This window comes from Hemicordylus capensis, chromosome 4 (genome assembly GCF_027244095.1).
Source record: "Hemicordylus capensis ecotype Gifberg chromosome 4, rHemCap1.1.pri, whole genome shotgun sequence".
Taxonomy (NCBI): domain Eukaryota; kingdom Metazoa; phylum Chordata; class Lepidosauria; order Squamata; family Cordylidae; genus Hemicordylus; species Hemicordylus capensis.
The window spans coordinates 159,607,893-159,630,714 of record NC_069660.1 but is presented as its reverse complement, the minus strand read 5'-3'; the positions used below and the strand labels follow the sequence as shown (position 1 = coordinate 159,630,714).

General features: G+C 43.5%; 1 protein-coding gene across 2 annotated transcripts in view; it reads right to left on the bottom strand.

Moving 5' to 3' along the window:
* Positions 1 to 22,822, bottom strand: part of COP1 (COP1 E3 ubiquitin ligase) — a 230,370-nt gene that overhangs the window by 170,585 nt on the left and 36,963 nt on the right. For both annotated transcript variants that reach the window (XM_053247199.1, XM_053247200.1), the window contains exons 7-10: positions 18,742 to 18,801; positions 16,510 to 16,586; positions 6,594 to 6,651; positions 1,266 to 1,380 (exon numbers count right to left, since the gene is read on the bottom strand). In XM_053247199.1, the coding sequence (XP_053103174.1) occupies positions 1,266 to 1,380; positions 6,594 to 6,651; positions 16,510 to 16,586; positions 18,742 to 18,801 (310 nt within the window). The remainder of the gene's footprint in view (positions 1 to 1,265; positions 1,381 to 6,593; positions 6,652 to 16,509; positions 16,587 to 18,741; positions 18,802 to 22,822) is intronic.

Here is a 22,822-nt window from a genome sequence, read left to right as displayed (position 1 = left end):
AAGCCGAGCTAGGCCCCACCCAACAGAAGGTGGGCTAGAAATAATCACTCCCGCAGACCTCACAAAGGCCCAGCACCACCTAACCTAACCCTGTCTTTGTCAGTAGCACTGGCTGGGAAAAGGGGAGACCAAATATAATCTGGCCACCTGGAGGCAGTGTGAGATTGGAGCCTCCTGTCTCCTTTACGTGTGTGTGTGTGTGTGTGTGTGTGTGTGTGTGTGTGTTCACATCAAAGCTGTGAACTTGTTACTGATTAAGTGGTTAAATTATATTTTAATAGTTTGAATGGGTACTTCAACAATACTTACATCTAATGCTCTATCTAATGCTTTTGCTCTATTACTTACTTATGCAACCGTGCTGCTCTAGGGGGGAAATCATCTCTCCCTGACATTATAAGGCACAGAATAGGAAAGGAAATTCCTCTAAATAAATTGATTCTAAAATGCTTATGAGTAAATGACAATTAAACCAGTTTTAAAAATGCAACATCAATATTTTGTAATATTGAATTAAAGAATTCAAAATTTTCTTTCAAAATTAAAGGAACGAAAATTGAACTAAAGGAGCTAATATTCCTTTCTACTAGCCATTGTGACCATTGCCACTCTCGCTAAAAAACAGTATATTTAATCCCAACACTGCTTATAACATACAAACAAGTGTTACTGGCAAACATCACCACTTTTGTGGCCCCCTAGTTTACACAATGTGAGAGTCATTAAAAAGGAACAAATATTAAGAGCAGTAGAGCTGAAGGAGCTAAGGATAATTATGGGCAAGGATAACCTAGAAGAAAATAAGAAGGAACAAAAATATCATTAAGAACGTTGAAGTAAAGGACAGGAGTCTTTGCTGAATGCAGAAGAGGGCAGGAAGAGTTTTATACCAAGAAATATTCACCATATTTCACAGGAAGAAACAACATGACTCTAAATCAGACTGAACTGGAGCAAAACAGAGGGAGGAATTAAAGGAAGCTACTGTTTTGCCTCAAGTTAACAGGTGAATGGCAATAGCATGAATGGATTAAACAGAGTAATGGAATAATGGTGGGAGAAAAACAACATTAAAAGTCAGACAACAAAGAACCACCAGGAAAGCAACACTATGGTAGGAGGTGTCATTCAACATGCTCGTCCAGAGAAATCACTACTCACTCTAGGTGAGTGGCAGATTACCATACCGGGCAGGAGACGTCTACTAGGAATTGGAAGCATGTCAAAGACACAGCATCCAATTCAGTAAGTAATGGGTGTTCTACCTGATACTCGAGTCATCCTTGTGGAAAAGTAGCATTGCTCCAAATCCTCAAAATGAGCTGTAAGTCTCTTCCTCCTGGATGCTAACGTACTGTTATACCATGGCTGTTTTTTTGTCTGGAAAAAAGGAAGTGGGGGGGGGAAGCATTCAGAGGCAAGGCACAGATCTCTCAAACTCTTCTGGCAGAACTGTTACTCAGTGCATAAACAGTATCTGGACACTTCAGATATGCAAAGGATTAAACAAAATATTAATTCTATGTAAATTATTACATATTACACCCCCGCTAACTTGGCAAAGAGGCACCTTTTAACGTGGTGATTCTCTTTATTTACCAGGGGGAGAGTAACTGGCCCTATCCACCCCCAAGCACAGTACCTCCAGTGACTGTTGCTGGTGTCTATGTTATGTTTATTTAAGATTGTGAGCCCTTTGGGGACAGGGTTCCATCTTATTTGTTATTTTTCTGTGTAAACCACGCTCAGCCATTTTTGGAAGGGCGGTATAGAAATCGAATAAATAAAAATAAATAAATAATTCTTCCATGTGATTCCCCTCCCCATGAAAACAGTTTCTAGAAGTGCAGTTCTTCAAAACATTCATCCTAGTTTCACCATTATGTTAGCCTGAACTTTTCTATGCGGATTCATAACTGCCGATCTGAAAGCAGAGCAATTGCTAGGGCATCTGAAATGCTTCGATTTACCAAAGAATGTCTTGAGTGGAAGGTATGGTTAATTCTCCATGCTTACATGAGAACAAGTTCTTAGGGACGGCCCAACTGCTTACTAGAGATGTGCACAGAACCGGTTCCGTGCACTCCTGGGAAGCGAGGGTTCTTTAAAGGGCAGGGGAGGCACTGTCTACCAGCCAGCCCCCACCCCACCGCTTTCCCCCCGGCAGCACTCTCGTAAAATGAGGGTGCATGGAGCTGCAGCGTGCTTCCCTACAACCCCAGTCAGTGTCGCCACACAAAAGGACGACGTCCATAGCGATGCTAACTGAGGTTGCAGGGAAGCAGGCTGCAGCCCCACATGCCCGATTTTTGAGAGCATGCCAGCGGGGGGAGAGCAGCAGGATGGGGGCTGGCAGGTAGGCAGCACCTCCCCTGCCTCTTAAGGAAACCTCCGTCCTCCGAACACCAGTTGACAGAACAGGTTCGGTGCTCCTAGAATGGTTCCATGTACATCCCTACTATCCACCCCAACAGCATGTACCATGACCTAATAGTATTGATTTGGCAATCAAATGCAATTATATGCCATCTCCTAGTACTACCACCAACACTAATTTTTTGTTACCAAAATAGAGATATTTTTTAATTCAACACCACCGCATATATAACTCCAAATATTAAAGTTGTATTCTGCACTCTGGGAGATGGATCTAATAGTTTTGCAAATACAGAATGATAGGAGAATATACACAGGCAATGTTATGCTGGGGCTTCAAGATTTCCAAAATAAAATTTTTGGTATTTGAATAAATATAGTCCAAGAGCCAGATTTAAGAAGGGAGCAGCAGATTCAGAACTCATTTCACATTTCCTTTTAAATGCCAGGCAGTTCAGAGATATTTATGGATATGGGTTGTTTATGCATAACCTACCGATAAATTTTCTGGACAAGCAGGAAATTTTCCTGCCTTCTTACTCCCAAATTGATTTTATAATCAAGTGCTGTAGAAATGCAAGATCTACTTTATTATGTTATTGATGCAGAACTCTAATTAGTAATATAAATTTTAAACAAGAATTATATCTAATGTACACTACTGTGCATACTTTTAAAATATTGATTCATTTTTCAAAAATTGAGTTTACACACAGTTTTAGCAAGATGTAATGAAGTAGCCACTTTGCAACATCACAATGCTAAACAGATCTACTGGAAGAATTACTTCCACTGATTTCAATGGAACGTACATTCGGAAGCATGTGTTTGGGATTAAGCTGGTTAGACTACATTTTTAGCAAGGAGCATGTACTCAATGACCCCTTCCATACAAAACAGAATCAAGCCAATTTTTTAGGCCATTTAGGATGAAGAGTTTAAACAAGGTCAACACATCTCTGATAAAATGCAAACTAATGCCATGATGTCAGGAGTAGGCAACATCTTCAGAACAGAAAGCAACACAGGAATCTCAGGGTCAGAGGACTACAGCTAAGCTATTTTGCTGAAAGTACTGAACAAGGTGTCCTTGTACTACCGCAAAAATAGGGTCCTGCCTTCAAGCTCTAAAGGGGTTAAGTCTGGCACAATACATCTTTGATAAAATCATGCTCTCTTTGTATCTCATATAGTAGGTGAGGCCCATTGATGGGGCAGAGTCATGTTGCATAGATTTACACTTCTAGGAAAGTTCAATAAATAAAGCATATAAAATATAATTTTTTTTAATTAAAAAATGGAACTTGCAAAATGGAACTCAAATAGCAGTTTGAAATTTGTAGGATTCCAACTTTAAACAATATTCATTTTGTTGTATAATGACCATATATAGTAATTTTGAATCACAGTAAATCTGAATGTGAGAAAGATCTTCTGCTTTTCTTGAACATGTTTCTGGAATTATTGATCTGATTATTGAGTGTCAAAAATCTATTGAAAACAATAACAGTTAAAATAGGATTATTAATTCAGAATTTGTGCTAAAAATAAAAAGAAGATTTAAACGTGTCCCCAAGCATACCAAGATGCAAAAAGTGGTGTATCCAGCTACTTTAAGAGGCAGGCCACATGCTAAATTTGGTATTCATAGGTAATTGGGAAGTATGATATTCAGAATTTTTTCAAAAAACTACAAAAATATTATTTAATTTTCCCCTGATTATTTTACGGTGTAAATGGTGGTGCATTCAGCTAGTTTCAGTGGCAAGGTTGTGTGTGCAACATTTAGTAGAAGTAGGACTTTATTTCACATGAACAAAGCAAAGATTCTTCAAAATATATAACACTTCCCGCCCGCCCCCCCCTTTCCTTTAATTTGTTGTCTCCTTCATTGGCCATGCATGCTCAAGGAGTCATGCTATGACATCGCAAATAGCATGATTTTGTGTGCAACAGAACATTAAGTACAATGAATTACGTATTCTATTAGGGCCAAACTAGAAGGGAGATCTATAAATACCGTAGAATCTGGTGCAGGTTTTTAAAAGTATAACACCAGCTGCAAGGAATCCCAATTCAGACTGGGACTACAATATCAAGAAGTCGTTAACTCAACCACCCACCCACCCGCACTGTTTTCCCAATGAAAATTGCCCCCCACTTCCAGAAGCTACTATCTGAAGGGGCAAGTTTCAATCGGGAAAATGGCATGAAGGAATATGTTAAAGATTCTCCATCAGTGTTATGGTTAGGGATGTGCACAAAACCGGTTCGCCCAGTTCAGTTTGGGTCCAAACCGGGTCCGAACCAGAAGGGGGTGGTTCGGTTTTGGTTTTGTCTGAACCACCCCCTGGTTCGGTTTGGATACGAACTGGTTCGGATCTCGAAAAGTAGCTAGGATGGTAGCTGGCACCCAGGGGTTCCTGTCACCCAAACCCCAAAGCAATCGGACACTCGTATGATTTTTTATGAATTTTTGAAAATTATTTTTATTTTTTTCTCATAGGATATAACGGGATTCGAACCAGACCATTATTCCGTACTGTGTAGCACCCATGGGTGCCAACAACCATGCAAACCCTGAAGCAATCAGACACCCCTATGATTTTTTATGAATATTTGAAATATTTTTAATTATTTTTCTCATTGAGTATAATGGGACCCGAACCAGTCCATATCCCCTATTGTGGAGCACCTAGGGGCACAAAAGCGGGGTGCGTGGTAGACAGACAGGAGTGCCTACCACCCAAAAAATCCCCAGGCAATTGGACACTCCTCTGATTACTGGTGAATTGTTAAAGTATTTTTGAATTCCTCATAGAGAATAATTAAGATTGCAGCAAATGTATAGCTTCACGTCGGGGGGAAAGGGGTGTCATAGAGTGGAGTGTGGTGGCTGGTAGTTCCTAGGGTGGGCAAGGAAGCTATCAGAATTACTTGAAAGGAACTGGGCAAAGGGGTGATTTTAAAGTGATTTTTGAGGTTTACGCATCCTTAAGGTTTTTCTCCATAAAGAAGCATGGAGGTGTCAGCAAGTGTATAGCTTCACGTCGGGGGCAAAGGGGTGGCCTAGAGCAGTGTGGGGTTGGTGGTAGTGCCAGGTAGGGGCAAGGAAGCTACCTGAATTTTTTCAAAGGATTTTGGCAGAGGGATGATTTTTGGTTAATTGTTGAAGTTTACGCGTCTTTAAGGTTTTTCCTCATAATAAGTTATAATGGAGCTTTCAGCAGCCCCATAAGTGCACTTGGGGGGTGCTGGGGTGGCCCAGAGTGAGTGGTGGTGTAGTGCACATAGGATGCCAACCACCCCCATGGGTTTCTAACCCATGGGGTACAGGGTTCTGTTGTTTCTGAGGTATTGAGTGTGGATTCTATGATAGCATATTAGAGTGGATTCATGGTGTCTCATTGAAAAACTCATTTGCTTCAGGGTTTGCATGGTTGTTGGCACCCATGGGTGCTCCACAATAAGGAATAATGGCCTGGTTCGAGTCCCATTATATCCTGTGAGAAAAAAATAAAAATAATTTTCAAACATTCATAAAAAATTGTACGAGTGTCCGATTGCTTTGGGGTTTGGGTGACAGGTACCCCTGGGTGCCAGCTACCATCCTACCAATTTTTGAGTGTCCAAACCAGTCCGAACCAAACCACCCCCAGTTCGGTTCGAATTCGAACCTGCAACCCGAACCTGAGGGCTGGTTCGGATCCGAACCGGTTCGCACATCCCTAGTTATGGTCACAATCCTTACTGGGACCCCCTGCAGTTGCTACTAAGCCTTTTCAAAAAAATCACAGTGTTATCATATTCATGGATTGCCCGTGTCATGTCTAGTTTGGTCCTTACATGCAAATAATTTCATCCAACATTTTACTTGGCTCCAATGTGGCATAGTAGGAACAAGATGACCCAAGTTCAAACAACACAGCCAATGGATGATGCTGGAACAGTCACTCGCTCTCAGCCCAACCTCCCAAAGAGGGGCAGGGGAGAAGATGCATGTTGCCCTGAGCTCAGGGGTGGGGAAAGAGATAAAAGTGTGATGCTTGGCTACACTTTGCAAGATCCTTAAAGCATGTAACATACTAGGAAGGTTTAAATGCCTTGCATCTTTGCAATATACTAGTGTTAATAAATCAGAGATAGTTATTTAAAAGTACACTGACCAACTGCCAAGAGAGATTCTCAGTCTTTGCAGAGAAGGTGTATTTTCTTACCTGGGAACTGCCACTAAATCCGGGAGCCTGGGTGTATTCTGTAGAATCTATGATGCTACTGTGAAAACAAACAACACAATCTCCTTAAGTAGCAGTTGAAAAGAGCTGTAGTTACCAAAAAGCCTCTCTGAAATTCAGTAGGTTATACTATTAGCTTTAGGAACATAGGAAGCTGCCTTCTACCGAGTCAAACCATTGGTCCATCTAGCTCACTACTGTCTACACAGATCGGCAGCAGCTTCTCCAAGGTTGTAGGCAGAAGTCTCTCTCAGTCCTATCTTGGAGATACCAAGGAGGGAACTTGGAACCTTCTGCATGCAAGTATGCAGATGCTCTTCCCAGAGTGACCCCATCCCCTAAGGGGAATATCTTACACACTTAGTCTCCCATTCAAATGCAAACCAGGGCAAACTCTGCTTAGCAAAGGGGACATCATGCTTGCTACCACAAGCTTTTATTTATCTAGTACAGAAAACAGGTTTGCAGGGAGCTGGGGTTTGCTTTTTAACAAACATAGATTGTTCCATCATTGATCCAGAGCACTTGTGGGTAGATCACTTTCAGCTTTAAGCTGAGGCAGCTCAATAGGTGCTGCCAAATCAATGAGAGCATTGAACACCCAACAGGTGCTCCCAAATTACTGAGAGCAGCAAGAGCTCAGTCATCTTGTTGGTTAAGATCTAGTGACTTGACAACCACAGTAATGAGGGCAGATGTACTATTTCTCTCCATACCACTTGTTTAGCCTCCACACTCACAGAATGAACACTTGCAGTTTGACCAGATTCAGAGGAGGACTGCAGGACCTCCAAACAGTTGTGTAGAAGGAGAAATTTTGTCAGGCACAGCTTTATCATGCAGGGATGAGAAGCTGCACCTGCCAGAATTACATCTTCTGCAGGAGTCCTGACCTGCTTTGCATGTAGTCATCTTTTAAAAAGACAAGAAAATGTCAACATATAAGATGAAAAAAGACAAGAGTGGGTTGCCAGCCAAGTTTAAAAGGTGGTTTAATCATTGAGAACTACTGATCTAATCTAAATCCCTTGCTATTAAGCAACCTGCCTGATGCCTAAAGCATCCCAAACAAATATCCATCAACCAAATATCATTGTATTTACTGGCTTTATTGCCACAAGAAGAATGCAAAACAGAAACCATCAAAAATGAGATGCCAGTCAGAAAAAACATTTAATACCTACATTTCTAGTCCTCAACAGGCTTAACATTAAAATATGTCTTTGCCTAGATTTGCATTTTAACCAAGCAAGTGTCTAGCTCTTTTATTCTTGGTATAAGTTTTAATTTTAAATTCACAAGTGCTAAATTTTATATTTTAAAGTGTCCTATCCTGTTTTCAAACAAAAGCCTCTTGGAGGAGCCAATACCATTGGCAGACATTCAGACTAAATTACTCATGAGTAGCCCCACTGAAATTAATGGGTCAAGTTAGTCACTAACTGTTCTCTTGGGAGCAAGACAAGAAACAGAAGCCCTTTCCTACTGAATGGCTGCAGACTATTACTAGAATTGGGGGGGGAAATCCAGGGAGAGTTTATAGCGTGGTCTAAGAGAGGTTCGTTGTAAAAAGATTGAGAGGGGGGAGGGAGAGTTTAAATTAGGATTTTGTCTATGGATTCTTATAGCATGACTACTGGAACTATACTGACCATGTATCTGTACTGAATGAATAGCATCAAGAATGAATAGTAAAAATACATTTTTGCTGTGTATACATTCTCATAGCGGCATTTAAATAAATATTCCACAACACCCATAAAAACCTAAACAACAACTCTTCCAGATCTCCTCTCTCACTCATGGTGGTGGTGGTATTGGACAGGATCCAGGCTAAGTCCCACTGAACTTAATGGATCTTCCGTTAGTCATGACTAAGGTAAGGTAAAGTGTGCCGGCAGGTCAATTTCAACTCCTGGCACACACAGAGCCCTGTGGTTTTATTTGGTAGAATACAGGAGGGGTTTACCATTGCCTCCTCCTGCACAGTGTGAGATGATGCCTTTTAGCATCTTCCTATATCACTGCTGCCCGATATAGTACCAACAGGGATTCGAACCGGCAACCTTCTGTTTGCTAGTCAAGCATTTCCCCGCTGCGCCACTTAAGGTGACTCTTACCCATGACTAACATCTCATTTATTTCAATGGTGCTTAGTTATGATTAACTTGGATCCTGCCCACTATTTAGAAAGAACTTAGCATTTCTAACACTGTAGAGAAATTTTAAAAATATAGTCCCTCTTCTGAAGGAGAAAAAAAAAATCAAGTTTGTTATGGCCTGAGGAACCTGATTTCACTGAGTTAACTTGCAAACATCAGATTCCAACAGTGCCAGGGATGAAACAAGGAAGGAAGCAGGATATGGAACTAATTTTTCAGGCATTTTTGATAGCCATGCATTAAAGAAGTATTAGATGCCAGTATCTAACAACTGTTATTCAGATACGACTTTCAGCACTTAAGTATTTGCAATGGTAGAAAATTATGTGATTGATCTATTTAAAAGACTCTTAAACCTAGAGGGATGAGAAGTTAGAGGCTTTTAAAAACAAAAACTGAAAGATAATTTTTTAATGTACTGTACAATTGAGGCGGAAATTCATTTCTCCCATTTTCAAACCCCCACAATAATATAATATATGCCTTCCATTTAAAGGTCACTTATCCCTTATTGTTTTTAATTAAAGCATTCCTTTTTCAAATTCTTGACAGCTTTCAAAGGGTGGGAGTTGGCTTGCATGGAATTCTTCTATTACCAACTTTTAAAATAGCAATACATCTTCCTCTGACTAGTGAAGGCAATATCATTTACTCAGATCTTGGTGCTCTGTGTGTGTTTGGCATGTCAAAAACCTTTTAAAAGGTTTTCATGCAACCTGCTAGAATGTGTTAAATCCCTTTGTGCCAGTAATACAGTTTAATATTTCTGCGTCTCAATAGTGAAGAATGGATGCATTTTTCAAAACAGTAAGAAGTAGAACAGTTAGAACAGCCTACCATGACAGGCTTTTTCCCATGACAGGCTTTTTCTTAACTAATTGGATGTAATGTACAGTAGCCATAAGCGAGGCTCAGCAGACAATTATTTTTTTCTTTTGCTGCTTGATGTTAGCAAGACAGCAGAAAGTAATACATGCTCAAAAATTAGATCACGACAACAACAAAAAACAGGTTGCTTACCTCTAACTGATGTTCTGGTAGTGATCCGTTGACATCTATTAGAATGGGTTCTGCGCGTGCGCAGAAGCCTCTCGGTGTCAAGTTCTACAGCTCCTCTTCGGCACCTGCGCCCCGCCCCATGTGACCATGTGGCTATTTAAGGCGGGAGGAAGAGCAGGCACCTCAGTTCCTTGTAGACCGCCAAAGCAGTCAAGTAAGCAGGTAAGTACTACTGCGGAGGGGAGGTTTGGGAGGGTCTAATGGATGTCAACGGATCACTACCAGATCATCAGTTACAGGTAAGCAACCTGGTTTGTGATCCGTTGAATCCATTAGAATGGGTGTTTAGTTAGCTCCAAAAGGAGGAGGGGGCAGTAGAGTTATTGTAGCACCCTTTTGAGAACAGCTCTCCCAAAACTCGCCTCCGCAGCAGACCGCAAGTCTATGGCCTAGTGCTTTATAAAAGGTTGTTCAGAAGACCACGTTGCTGCTCTACAAATGTCCTGAAATGATATGCCAGACAGGTGAGCAGCAGAGGCACCATAAGCTCTAGTGGAATGCGCTTTGATGGAGCCCGGCAGTTGAACCTTCTGTATCGAGTATGCCAGATGGATGGTTTCAACAATCCAGTGGGACAGTCTCTGTCTGGACAATGTTCGTCCTTTGTTCACTCCCTTATAGGCGACAAAGGGTTTCTCTGATGAGCGGAATGGCTTCATTTTTGAGAGATAAAAGAGAAGAGCCCTTCGAACATCCAAGGAGTGCAATACAATCTTTGGTAGAAAGGTGAGATCCGGCCGGAGGAGAACTTTATCTGGATAGAATCGGGCATAAGGAACATCCATGCGAAGGGCTGTGAGCTCGCTCACCCTTCTGGTGATGGCCACCAAGAAAGCCGTCTTAAGTGATGCCAGTTTTAAATTTGTGGAATGCATGGGTTCGAAGGGTGGCTCTGTTAATGCAGAGAGGACCAATGATATGGTCCATTGTTCAAGAGGCGTTTTGACAAGAGAGTACAGATTAGTGAGGCCTTTCAAGAAGCTCTTACAGGAGGGGTGGGAGAACACCGTCTTTCCATCCCATCCTGGGTGTCGAGAAGAAAGTGCTGCTGGGTGTACTCTGATGGACACATTCGACAGTTTCGCTGACTTCAAGGAGGTCAGATAGAGCAGGACTGCACGGATTGAGGCCTCCTTAGGGCGGAAAGCATGGTGAGAAGTGTAGGCGGCAAATTTTCCCCCCATTTGCTAGCATAGTTCTTTCTTGTAGATGGTTTACGCTGATTCAGCATGATACGCTTCAACAGTCAGTCTTCCAAGCTGTTAGTTGTAGAGTGAGCACTTCCGGATGTAGAAGATGCCCATCTTCTTGAATCAGGAGATCTGGGCGGTTCGGAAGTCTCTGATAAGTCATAGCAAGTTTGAGTAGATTTGGAAACCACGCTTGGCATGGCCACCAAGGTGTTATCAGGATGCATTTTACTTGACTTATTAGAAGATGAGCCACCACCCTGCTGACTAGAGGCAGCGGCGGGAACATGTAAGTCCAGTGCGTAGACCAATCCATCTGAAAGGTATCTCCCATGGATCGTGGGTCGTGGCCTGCTGTCGAGCAGTAGAGTCTGCATTTTGTGTTTTGCGCTGTAGCAAATAAGTTGAGATCCGGGTGACCCCAGAGAAGGAATATCTTGTATAGGTATGCGTCGTTCAGCTCCCATTCGTGCTGGGTTTCCATTGAGAACGAACGACTGAGGCCATCCGCTAGTATGTTGTCCTTGCCCCTGATGTAGATGGCGATTGGGGTGATGCTGTTTTTGATACACCAGTACCAGATTTGAATTCTCAGGGCACATAGTGACCTGGAGATTGTCCCTCCTTGCCTGTTCAAGTAGGCAATGGCGGTTGTGGTGTCCATCTGTAGTTGCACCACTCTGCCTCTCAGCATCGGGAGGAAAGCTTTCATGGCTTGGAACACTGCCAACAGTTCCAAGAAGTTTATGTGGAACTGGCGCTGAAGTTGGGTCCACAGACCCTGTGCTATGGTGGAATTGCAATGTCCTCCCCAACCTTGCAAGGAAGCATCTGTTGTGACCCACACCGACCGGGTCTGTATCTGAAATGACATCCCTCTGAGTAAATTGATGTCCTTCATCCACCACGAGAGGGACCGTAGGATTGGTAGAGGTAGACAGAGTTGCATCGTCAGCATGTCTTTGCATAGGTAAAAAGAGGACAGGAACCACAGTTGCAGTTTTCGCATTTTCAATCGAGTGTATTGCACTGTGGATTTGCAGGAGGCCATCAGGCCTAGTAACCGCTGTATCTGATGGGCTGATTGTATTGGATTGGCTTGAAATTCTTGAACCATTTAGGCAATGGTCCGGTAGCGATCTTGTGGCAAGAACGCCCTCCCTGCATTTGCATCTAGTATTGCTCCAACATACGAAATTGTGGATACTGGGGTCAGGTGAGACTTCTTCCAGTTGATTTGTATCCTCAGATCGTGAAGGAGGCTTATCATATACTGAATCTGCAAAAGTAATTCTTCTTTGTCTCTGGATGTCAGGAGCCAATCGTCTAAGTACGGAAACAGCTTGAGGCCCTTTGTCCGTAAGTCAGCCACTACTACTGCCATGCATTTGGTGAATACACGCGGGGCTGTGCACAGTCCGAATGGGAGGACTTGGTATTGATACACCGCTGCTCCTACTGTGAACCTCAGGAACTTTCGGTGGGTTGGCCGAATCCCTATATGAAAATAGACATCTTTTAAGTCTAACGTTACAAGCCAGCGCTCCTGATGAAGCAGTGGTAGGATGTCCTGTAGCATTGTCATTCAATACTTTTTCACTTGGATAAATTTGTTCAGATGCCTGAGGTCCATGATCGGTCTCATCCCGTCATCTTTTTTCGGGATTTGGAAATATCGGGAGTAAAATCCTTCCCGACGTCTTGCCCAACGCATTGGGACTATCGCCCTTTTGAGTAGAAGTTCCTTCACTTCTTGAAGTAAGGCAGGTGACGCCTTGGTGAAGCGAAGTCCCCCAAACACAGGTCGTTTCTTAAACTCTATCACATAGCCTGAAGTGACAATCTTTAATACCCATTGATCTGATGTTATGTGGCGCCCTGCTTGTGCATGACTCGCCAATCTGATGTTGTTTTTGGCTAATAGACCCGGTTCGATGATGCGTGGAGGCAGGAGTAGTTTCTTTGTTTATTAGGGTATGAGGTCAATGCAGAAGAGGTGAATGTTTTCACCGTGAATTTTGATTTCTTCATCTTCTCCATAGTAGAATCCGTCTCTTCTGAGAATAGGCCCTTCCCATCAAATGGTAGGCCCTCTATCATGTCCTTCATGTCTTGGTGTAAGGATGCAGATCTTAATCAGGCATGACGGTGGAGGGTGTTTGCAGTAGTGATGGACCTCGATTCTGATTCTGCTAAGTGTTTAGCGGTGCTTAATTGCTGACACGTGAGGTCTCCCACTTTTTGTAACGTCTTACGAAAACATAGCTTGAGCTCCTCTGGAGACAAGGTATCAATGTCCCTTTCTAAATTCTCCCAGATGCAGTAGCTGTATTTCGCCATACAGGCTGAGTAGTTAGCTACTTTAACCGAGAGACAAGAGGTGGAGTATAACTTCCTTCCCATGACGTCCAACTTCCTACCTTCCTTGTCCACAGGTGTGGTATGTCGGCGGCTAGATCTAGATGTTGTGGCACAGTCAATGACTAATGAATTTGGCACAGGGTGCTTAAATAGGTAGGCATTATCTTGTTCTTGCACTCTGTATAGGCCCTCCAGCCTTTTAGAAGTTGGTGTGGACGTGTGTGGAACCTGCCAGGCGCATTGTGCGGCATTAGAAATGATGGGTAGCAAAGGCAGGGCCACTGGTTGCGCTGACTGCGACCTTGCCATAAAGTTGTAGGTCATCAATGGTTTTCACTTGTGAGGATAGGTCTAAACCCAAGGTTGCAGCCATCTGTTTAATATACGAGTGGTACGCCTTTAACTCCTCTGTCAGTGAGATGTGGGCAGGCGTGGCCACATCAGGTGAGGGATCAGCTTCGACCGTCTCTGTGTCAGACTCAAAATCGGAAGAGCCATGATGACTGTCATCCGATGCTAGCTCCGAGGGGGAATGTTGGGAAGGAGCACCTCTCGGTGATGGAGGGAGGGGTGCCGATGGGGCATCCGTCTGGACTGCCACCGTAGCAAGTTGTTGTGTGGTTTGCGTCGATTGTGCAGATGTAGACAGCAGAGTCTGCGTGGATATACTAGACAACATTCTCGGTTGTAGAGGAGAGGTATCCCCTCTATGGAGTGTTCGTATCGGCAGATTGGTGGTAGATTGAGGGATCGCAGGGGCAGACATGGCTCGTCTCCAAATACGATCCTCTTCGTAATCATACGCCATTCCACGTGACGATGCTCCAGGTAAAGCAGTTTCCTTGGATGGGGAGACTGCGTGTGAGAACCCGCAGGTGTGCCAGGGGGCTGTTGTGGCTAATTGTGACGTGGATAGTAAGTGTGTAGCGCCGTCATTTGGCCGAGGAAGAACTTGAAAAGTAGACGGGGTGTTCGGTGCAGAATCCAGCATTGTCCAAAGCGATTGGGTGCCCAAGGCCGTGTCGCCATTATTTGAGAGGTCAGCATCCTCAACCACGAAAGTCATGGGCGCTCGAAATCGAGGAGTTACCGAGGTGACATTTGTTGGAGTATTCAATGCCGAGGGTTGGACTCCTTCTCCCGATGTTGACGGGGACCTTATCGGAGTCGGTGCTGGCTGTAGGTCTCAAAGACTTGGAAGCGGCAGTGCTGGGAGTGGAGGAGAAAACGAGGCCGCAACCTTCGATATCGACGGTTCTATCGGTATCGAGGCAGATGTCGATGCAGCTGTCCCAGCTATCGGTATCGAGGCAGGCGTCAATGTAGCAGTTCCAGCCATTGGTATCGGGGCAGCAGTCGATGTAGCTGTCCCAGCCATCAGTATCGAGGAGCCTCTCGGTGTCAAGAGCGGCTTCGGTATCGAAGTTTCAGTCGGTGTCGATGCCGATGCCAAGACCGGTGTAGGCTTATCGTGCGGTGCCGGTGTCGATGCCGATGGGGCTGTCGGTGTTGAGGGTTTCAATACCGACACGAAGATCACATCTTGGACAGCCTTCGGTGACGGAGTAGAGTCCGATGTCGACTGTTTCAGCGTCTTTTTGGCGGGCTCTCCAGCCGCCGCCATTTTGGAAACCGACCTTTTCGAGGATTTATGGGGTTTTTGACAAGCAACGGGGTTTGAGACTGGGTTGATACCAGGGCCCCCGAGCTATGCACCTGAGGCGACTTTTTTGAAGCAGAAAAAGGCGCTGCCAAAACATCTTCATAGATAGCAGCCGTCGAACGGAGTTCTCGATTTCTCCGGGTTTGTTTGGAGAAGGAGTGGCAAATACTACAGGAGAAGGGAACATGCGCCTCACCCAAACAGAGTAAACACAGATTGTGCGCATCTTGTGAGGGCAATTTTGCCTTGCACTTCTCACAGCATTTAAAGGTCTTTTTCCCCTTAGGGGTATCCATAGCCAGAATAAAGTCCGCTACTTACAAATTTGCGGTTACTTCAGAGCAGAATCGTTAAGCAGTCCGGGTCAGTCACAGTATAGCAGTCCAATCAAGCATGAAGTAGTAGAACGTTGAAGAATTGAGGAACCAAATGAGGAGCTGCAGAAACCGGGAACCGATTTCCACGGCGGTCGCAAAGGAACTGAGGTGCCTGCTCTTCCTCCCGCCTTAAATAGCCACTTGGTCACGTGGGGCAGGGCGCAGGCGCCGAAGAGGAGCTGTAGAACTCAACACCGAGAGGCTTCCGCGCACGCGCAGAACCCATTCTAATGGATTCAATGGATCACGAACCAGATTATGTATATACTGCTTTTCAACAAAAGTTTCCAAAGCGGTTTACACAGAGAAAGAATAAATAAATAACAATGGATCCCTGTCCCTGAAGGACTCACAATCTAAAAAGAAACATGACAGACACCAGCAACAGTCACTGGAGGTACTGTGATGGGGCTGGATAGGGCCAGTTACTCTACCCCTGCTAAATAAAGAGAATTGTCACAAAAAGGTGCCTCTTTGCCCAGTTAGCTGGGGTGTTAATCTCCCATTCCCTGTCCTTCCCTCAGATTAAGGCCACCATCACTCTCCACGTGCATTTCTCTGTTCAATGGACTTCTTTGACTCAAACCTTGTTGCTTTATTATTTTATAACCACACTATAGGTTTCTTAGCCACATTAAGAACCTTTAATAACTGTGGCCCTAGTCTCTGTGTAGTCTCACACTGCCAGAATACAAACATGCACTTTTATACCAACGTAAAGACACTTGTTCCTCCACCACCACCCGAACCCTGTCTTTTTGGCTTGCTGGAGCCATGTGCCAAGGTGGATAGTAAATGCCTTCCTGCACTGTATTCTCCCTGATCAAAGAGGCAACAGAAGGTTCTTTCCTCTGTGTACTTCTGCCAAAGAGTTGCAGAGGCTTCTCTTTCCCTCTCCTCTGCATGTGTTGGGCTAGCTAGCTAATACATATTGTACTTCTTGCTATGAAGACAAAAATATTAATAGAGCATGCTAAAGCAGATTGCAGGGAGTGGGCAAGGAGAAAAGACAACTCACATTAAGGGCAGAAAAATTTCTTGTTTATATACTGCACCATACATTGCAAGCAATTTTAAGATTAGTACCTGTGTGAAGGTGAGGGAGCTTCAAACTGAGGCACAGTGCTGTCCTCACTGACTGGGGAATACAAGCCACTCATTTCCTAGAATACACAGAGTCACATTACAATAATTATACAAAGTAAAATTTACATCCAGCATTAACAACAAGCACCTTTAAGGACAATTATTTTCCTCATTTATTTCAATTACTTTTACACAATATTCCTAGCAATCTCTGGAGAGCCTAATTCTATTTTCCCATCTTATGCTGAGCCAGACAGTTTGCTGTTAAAGCACCTTATTCAAGACCAGGCTGGTGTAAATGGGACCAAATGCTCACATCTGAACCGCTGTAAATACAACCCTGAGAGAGAGTCTGCTCTTACCTCTCAAGTAGGGATGTGCACAAAACAGATTTTGCATTTTGTTTTGAGCTCAAATCAAAACACAGTTTGTCAAAACATTTCGTTGAAACAGCAGTCGAACTGGTTGTTTCAACAGAACAAAAGAAGTTGAGTGTTTCAGCCATAGGGAACAATGGGGAAACTCAGAACACCCCATTGTTTCCCATGGCTAACTGCTAGGGATACCAAAATGGGCTGTGTGGTAGGATATGATGGCTGCTGCCTACCACCCAACCCATGAAGATAATGGGCAAGCAATTTTTAACCTTTCCAAGTTGCTCTCTCATACATAATTATTACTCCTTAGCAGAAAGCATAGCCATAAATTCAACTAAAGCAACTTCCCCCTCTGGGTTCCCTGTCCCTCCCTCCTACTGAGGACACAATTGCCCATGATAACACTTGATTTGTGTGATAACAAGCCAACCAATCAGCAAGGAGATCACAAACCAATTGGAAACCAGTGCCAGAAAACCAATCAGCAAGGGAAAAACAGGCCTCCAAAACACTGTTCAAAACATCAAAACCTTTTAAGTCAATGCGGGGTTGTTTTGTTCCAAGCTCAAAACTGGCCCTTGATTTAAAGGGTGTTTTGTTTCAAGCTCGAGACACTCAAAACAGCCCATTTAGAGTTGAAAACTTTTGCATTTCCCTACTCTCAAGGTGTTCACCCATTTGTAAGCTGATATGCAGATCAGGAACTCACCAGTTGGAGCTATGTATTCTCAAAGGCATATTAATTTCATTTGCAGTTCATTTCTGAGCCAGCTTAACCTAAAGAGTAAATGACTATGGTCTGGAAGTTATATAGTTTTTTGTGGAGAAGACAGAATACCTAGGGGCCGTTCTCACAATCAAGAGTGAGGGTGACTAGGGAGGAAGACTTGGAAAGTTAACATCCAACGCAGATGATCAGTCTGCTGGTACTGGATGAGCGGATCGTGCGCCCAGATGGTTCACTGCTGCCCCTTGCAGCTCAGATGCGCAGGGGCCAGGGTGCATTGTCCCCAGAAATCCCACAAGACACTGCGCAAGTGTGTGGTGCACTTTGGGGATCCCCCCAGAAACAGGCAGGCTCCCATCAGTACTTTAGTGCTGGCTGAAAGCAGCCAGCACTGGCACATAGTCAAGTAAACACGGTTAGGGGAGTGCTCGCTCACTCCCTTAACCTCATTTAAAAGATGGGCTCCCTAGGAAGGTTTGCTGTCGAGGCACCGCTAGAAGAGGCCCTAGCTAAAGGCAGAGAGGAAGTTGGTGGTGAGCACAAATAATGGCTGGCTAATGAACTAATCCTACATGTGTGAATCCTTGTCGCTCAGCTGCATATGCATGTGAACACCAAAACCATGTGGGCAATAGCAGTCATGTGGTTCAACCACATGAAAGGAAAGAACCCTGGTGAGTCTTGCCCACATGGTTCCAATATTCACATATATACTACAGCCATGTGGGATCACACTGTGTGGGTAGCGGACACGCAATTGTGGGTGCATGCAAACGGTGGCATAGGAGGCCCAAGTAATCACCAGGGGTAATTTATTATTCCCATCTGGTAACAGACCATATCATCAAATATAGTTTGCAGAGACAACAGAGACAAAATTACTTACATGCACACATAAATATGAATTCTGAAAATTAACTAATCATTTTGAAGGTACACAAGAATTTTATATGTCCTCTCATCAAGCAGGAAACCACAAGCGTTCAAGTTAACCAGCAAGCTTAATCTGTCCATTCTCCCCATTACTGAAGCAAGTGCCATAAATTTAACACGGCAGCCCACAGCGAGGTAGACAGTTTGATGGAAGTGAAAAACTGCTCAAGTTGCAACAATGGCTGGGTGCCTCACCTCCACTCGTTTAATATCTTCTTCCAGAACACTTAGCTCCTTCTGGATCTGCTCCAACTGCTGTGAATAAAAAAAGGATAAAAGAAATTTAAGTCAATTTGTACCGACACCACCACAAATTGTCATTCCCCCCCACCCTAAAGAGGGAATATAAACACCAAGTTAGAAAGCTATACATTTTAGGTAGTTACTGTGTACAAAGTAATGTGCATGCAGATATGCAGTAAGTGATGAGCAAACTATATTAAAACAGTGTTGCAGACTTTGAAATACACAAACATCATGGTCCTTAGAATCAATTTTAAAATAGGCTCCATATTAACACTAATATTTTGTATTCCACATCCAATGATTTTAAAATGTTGTAGCAGATAATTAGAATGTCACCAATAATCCACCCACACTTGTAATAATAATCCACCAATTTGTAATAGTATAGCAAATATGCAAACACTTTTCAGTTTGGTTCAAGTTTTACTAGTTTCTGAATTTAAAACTGTAAACCACTTTGCCTAACCAATTAATAGTCTATGTGTCAGTTCAGTTGTCACGCAGAACCCGAGTTTATTTTAAGTTACCTAGATTTAGATTTATTTATTTAAAACATTTTTACCCCACCCCTCCAGTACATTACTGCTCAGGGCAGATCACAACATTTATAAAACAGTTACAATATAAAAGCAGATTAATACAATTAACCAAATTAAACAAGTTAAAAATCCAAGCTAAAACCACAATCAAAATTAGCTTTTAAGATTCCAAATTAAAATCTTACTGCTAAAAACTAAGAATTATAAAAACTAAAGAACCTACCAGATATACACAAGAGGTGAAACATTTAAAAGCCTCTTTTTTTAAAAGATGTGTTTTTAGTTGTTTCTTAAAAACACTGAGAGAGGGAGCATGGCGAAGCTCTTCAGGGAGGGTGTTCCAAAGCTGAGAGGGAACAACCAAAAAGGCTAGTCCCCACCAATCGGGTCTCTGTTATTGGCGGGGCCATGAGCAGGGCCTGAAATGATGAGCAGAGGGCCCTGGCAGGTTCATATGGGCGAATGCGGTCCGACCCCAGCCCCAAGCCCTGTAGGGCTTTAAAGGACAATAGCAGCACCTTGAATCTAGCCTGGAAGCGGATTGGTAGCCAAAGAAGCTGACGCAGGACGGGTGTAATACTCATGAAGCGATTTGAACCCATGAGCATCCTTGCGGCAGCATTCTGAACCAGTTGAAGCTTCCAAACCATCTTCAAGGGCAGCCCCACATAGAGCATGTTGCAGTAGTCCAATCTGGACATTATCAAAGCATGAGTGACTGAGGTCAGGCCCAACTTCTCCAAGTAGGGTTGCAGCTGGCGCATCAGCCATAGCTGGTAAAAGGCACTTCTGCATACCACTGCCACCAGTGCCTCCAAGGACAGCGTTGGGTCCAGAAGCACCCCCAAGCTGCGGACTTCGTTTTTCAGAGTGAGTGTGACCCCGTCCAAGACCAGACTTACCTCACTAGTCGGATAATCAGTTTTACCAACCCAGAACAATTCCGTCTTATCTGGATTAAGTTTCAGTTTGTTTGCCCCCATCCAGTCCAGAACAGCCTCCAAAACATGGTTCAGAGCATCCACTACCTCCCTGGTTTAGTTTTATCGTCTGAACCCATGCCATGGTGCTAACTGCAGTTTATTTATGAATGTCTAACCAGGATCTGGACCCTAGGTTGAAGCTGAATTGCATATCTAAGTTACACTCAACTTTATTTCCGTCCAAACCTACCCTTAGATTAAACTGTAATTTGTTTGACTCCTCCCTCCAAGGGCCAACGCTCAGAGATGGCAGCCCAGAGCAGCCATTAAACACAGCCACTCTCACTGGTGCCAACTCAAAACCTCCTCTAGTCTGCCTAGCAACTGTTTAACTCATTTCTCCCATCTTTGCCTAGAAGCAGAGTTGTGGAAAGGAGTCACTTTCCTTTTAAAATCAGAGCCTTTTAGTCAAGACAGACTCTGTCCAACAAGCACATGGAAACAAATGCAGATGGGTCATGATCTGTACCCTGAATGCAAACAAATGCATTCAGTCACGACCTGTACCCTGAAGCAAAAAAAAAATTTTTTTTTAAAGAAATCACAGAAGGCTCAATCAAGTATTCTACTGCTTTGTGTTAGGAATGACCCCCATTTTAAAACCACTCTCAGTCCATCTCCCCAGCCTTTCCAGTTCCATTTCTCTCAAATACACTGTCAACTTTCTGTCGTCCCATTACTCTCATTCTGCTCCAGAGCTAAAATCTAGCAGCTGCAACAATGAAGACAGTAGACTGCACTGAAATGTCAAGGATCAAAGTTGTTTGGATTTGTCACCGCTGTCACCACCTCTCCTTCCCACATCCCTATCATACATATTTTAGAACAAGAAGATTAAATGGGCCATGTTCTGCTAAAACCAGTTAAGAAAAAAAAAACATGTATAATAAAGGCAAGAGGGTAACCAAAGCAAAGAAAGACTGGTGGCTGGCCAAATCTTTCTGTGGCTGTTGTGCAAGTTCTCTTTATTGGACAAAAGCAAAAAAGGGTTGCCACATCTTCTTGTATGTATTATACATAGACTGCTGACTTCCTGGCATTTAATAACTGCTACTTGAAAATATACACACTAATCAATTTCCAACAAGTGCTCATTTTCAAAATGAAGATTTTTATCAAATATTTTTGCAACTCAAAACATAATGTAAGACAATATTGTTAGGTAGTAGAGCCTTCAAACCTCCCTTGCATACATTTGGGAGATGCAAACCGGAGGAAACTGCCACTATCCTGCCCCTAGCTACAACACTGAGAAGAGCTGGTATCCCTTCTCTTCATTTGGGGGGTAGAACAGTCAAGCACTATAAGAAGATCCAGCTGATATAATACTGCAACATTTAATATATTTACATGTAAGCTCTTAATAATTCTATGAGGCCGTTCTCACACGCAGGCAAAACACGGCTAATGAAGCCAAGCCCAGTCTTGCCCACATGTGAGAACCGCTGGGATCATGCCCAATCCCGGCAGCACCTCAGCAGCAAACCCACCAAGTGCCAGCCACCAAGTGCCAGCCACCCCCTTAAATGGGGTTAAGAAAGTGAGCACTCTCTTAACCCTGTTTTGTTTATCATCTGCCAGCCCCAGCTGGACTGTGGGGCTCCAACCTGGCGTTTGAAAGCACCCCATAATGCACTGTGCACTCATGGCCTTCCGGCCCACAAAGCTCCCAGTAGCCATTGGCAAGCGACTGGGCAAGCAATTCACTCACCCAGCAAAATGACCAGGATTGTCTATGGAAGAGTTAAGCATTTTAAGGCTTCCTCCCCTGCATCATGGTGCCCTTTCTCCGTGATTGTGAAAAAGGGCTCTATATCTATCGGAGAAACTATCATATTTAAGCTTAAAGAACTCAGCATAGCAAAGGCTAATTAACTACCCAGTGCAGACAACACATAACCAGGTAAGGTTTTTCAGCATTATCATTCTTGGGACAAGTCAGAAATTGTTAGATTCAACTTAGACAAATTACATGATGGCCACACTGAAGTAATAGTCAAAGTAATGCTGCACTGCCAAACAAATACAGCTTCTCTACAACCTCTAGTGAAATTCCCTCCTGCTCAACTTCACTCCCTCAAGCCCCCAGGGATCCTCTAGCAGACTCCCATCTTCCATGCTCCTTATAAGGATGCATGCACCTCTAAATTATCATCACTAATTGTAATCCTTTCTTCTCTAACCGATACTTAAAAGAGTTATAACTTCTCATGCACACCATCACATAGTTGCAGACCTGGAAAATCCTGTGCTCTTTATGTTGTTTCAGCACTTTTCTTCCTTCAAGAGTCGCCACTGTCATGCACCATCGTTCCTTTGCAATGGGCAACATGGAGTGTATCCTTTTTCCTATGAATAACTGTGCTGGAGGATCATCCATTGTCTAAAGCTGTATTGCAGTACACCAATAATGCCTACTCTAATGTCAGGCCTTTTTTCCAGTCGGTGTTGCACTGCTTGGATGTATCTTTTCAAAAGGCTGCTAGATTAGGGGTCACGAGGGCTGGA